This window comes from Aplosporella prunicola (assembly GCF_010093885.1).
Source record: "Aplosporella prunicola CBS 121167 unplaced genomic scaffold K452scaffold_27, whole genome shotgun sequence".
In the NCBI taxonomy this organism is placed as follows: Eukaryota; Fungi; Ascomycota; class Dothideomycetes; order Botryosphaeriales; family Aplosporellaceae; genus Aplosporella; species Aplosporella prunicola.
In genome coordinates this window covers 162,268-162,909 of record NW_022983555.1, presented here as the reverse complement: position 1 = coordinate 162,909, position 642 = coordinate 162,268, and the positions used below count along the sequence as shown (strand labels likewise).

Genomic DNA, 642 nt, shown 5'->3' with positions numbered 1-642 from the left:
GCGAAGGCCGCCCTCAAAGCCGTAGAAAGGAATTCAAGTACCCCGAAGAACTTTTTGGTAATACGCTACTGGCTCCATGTGCTTCAGCCCCACATGCTTACGCACGCAACTGTGCTGTATGGGTAGAACAAGACGAGACGGGCTGGGATGAATCTTTGGATTTGCGAGTTTGCGATGAGGAAGGTCTCAGCGCTTACCATGCGCTAACTATCGCGGCAGGGGCCGAACACTGCGCGGCGCTAGTACTAGTTAATGAGTCGGCGAGAGAGGTCGAGGCATAGTATATATGTACGAATAAGGTTCGTCACTGTGAAGCGAGGTTTACTATAAAGACAGACGATGATACTTATATAGGGCAAAAGAATAGACCAAATTAAGGTGTATAGAGTCTGTGTGCTCTAAGAACTTTGCGCTTATACCTAGAACTCGGGCCGGGAGCTAGGTAAAGAGTACTCTGTAGGGACTGCTTTTATCGACCTACGCGGTGGATCTCGGTTCGCGGTGATGGACATGACGTGCTTGTAATCGGCGAGCAACAACATGAAAACCCGCGCGACTTCACCTGATTTCTTTGGACATCTTTCTTTGTCAACGCCATTACTTTGTCTCTTATCTCAACCATACAAAAGTCGATCTGTCTTT

General features: G+C 48.1%; 1 protein-coding gene across 1 annotated transcript in view; it reads left to right on the top strand.

Moving 5' to 3' along the window:
* Positions 1-281, top strand: part of K452DRAFT_339842 (uncharacterized protein) — a gene marked incomplete at both ends in the record, with an annotated part of 1,550 nt that extends 1,269 nt beyond the window's left edge. Inside the window, one exon of the mRNA XM_033545325.1 lies at positions 88-281. Within this exon, the coding sequence (XP_033393454.1) occupies positions 88-281 (194 nt within the window). The remainder of the gene's footprint in view (positions 1-87) is intronic.
* Positions 282-642: the final 361 nt, after the last annotated feature.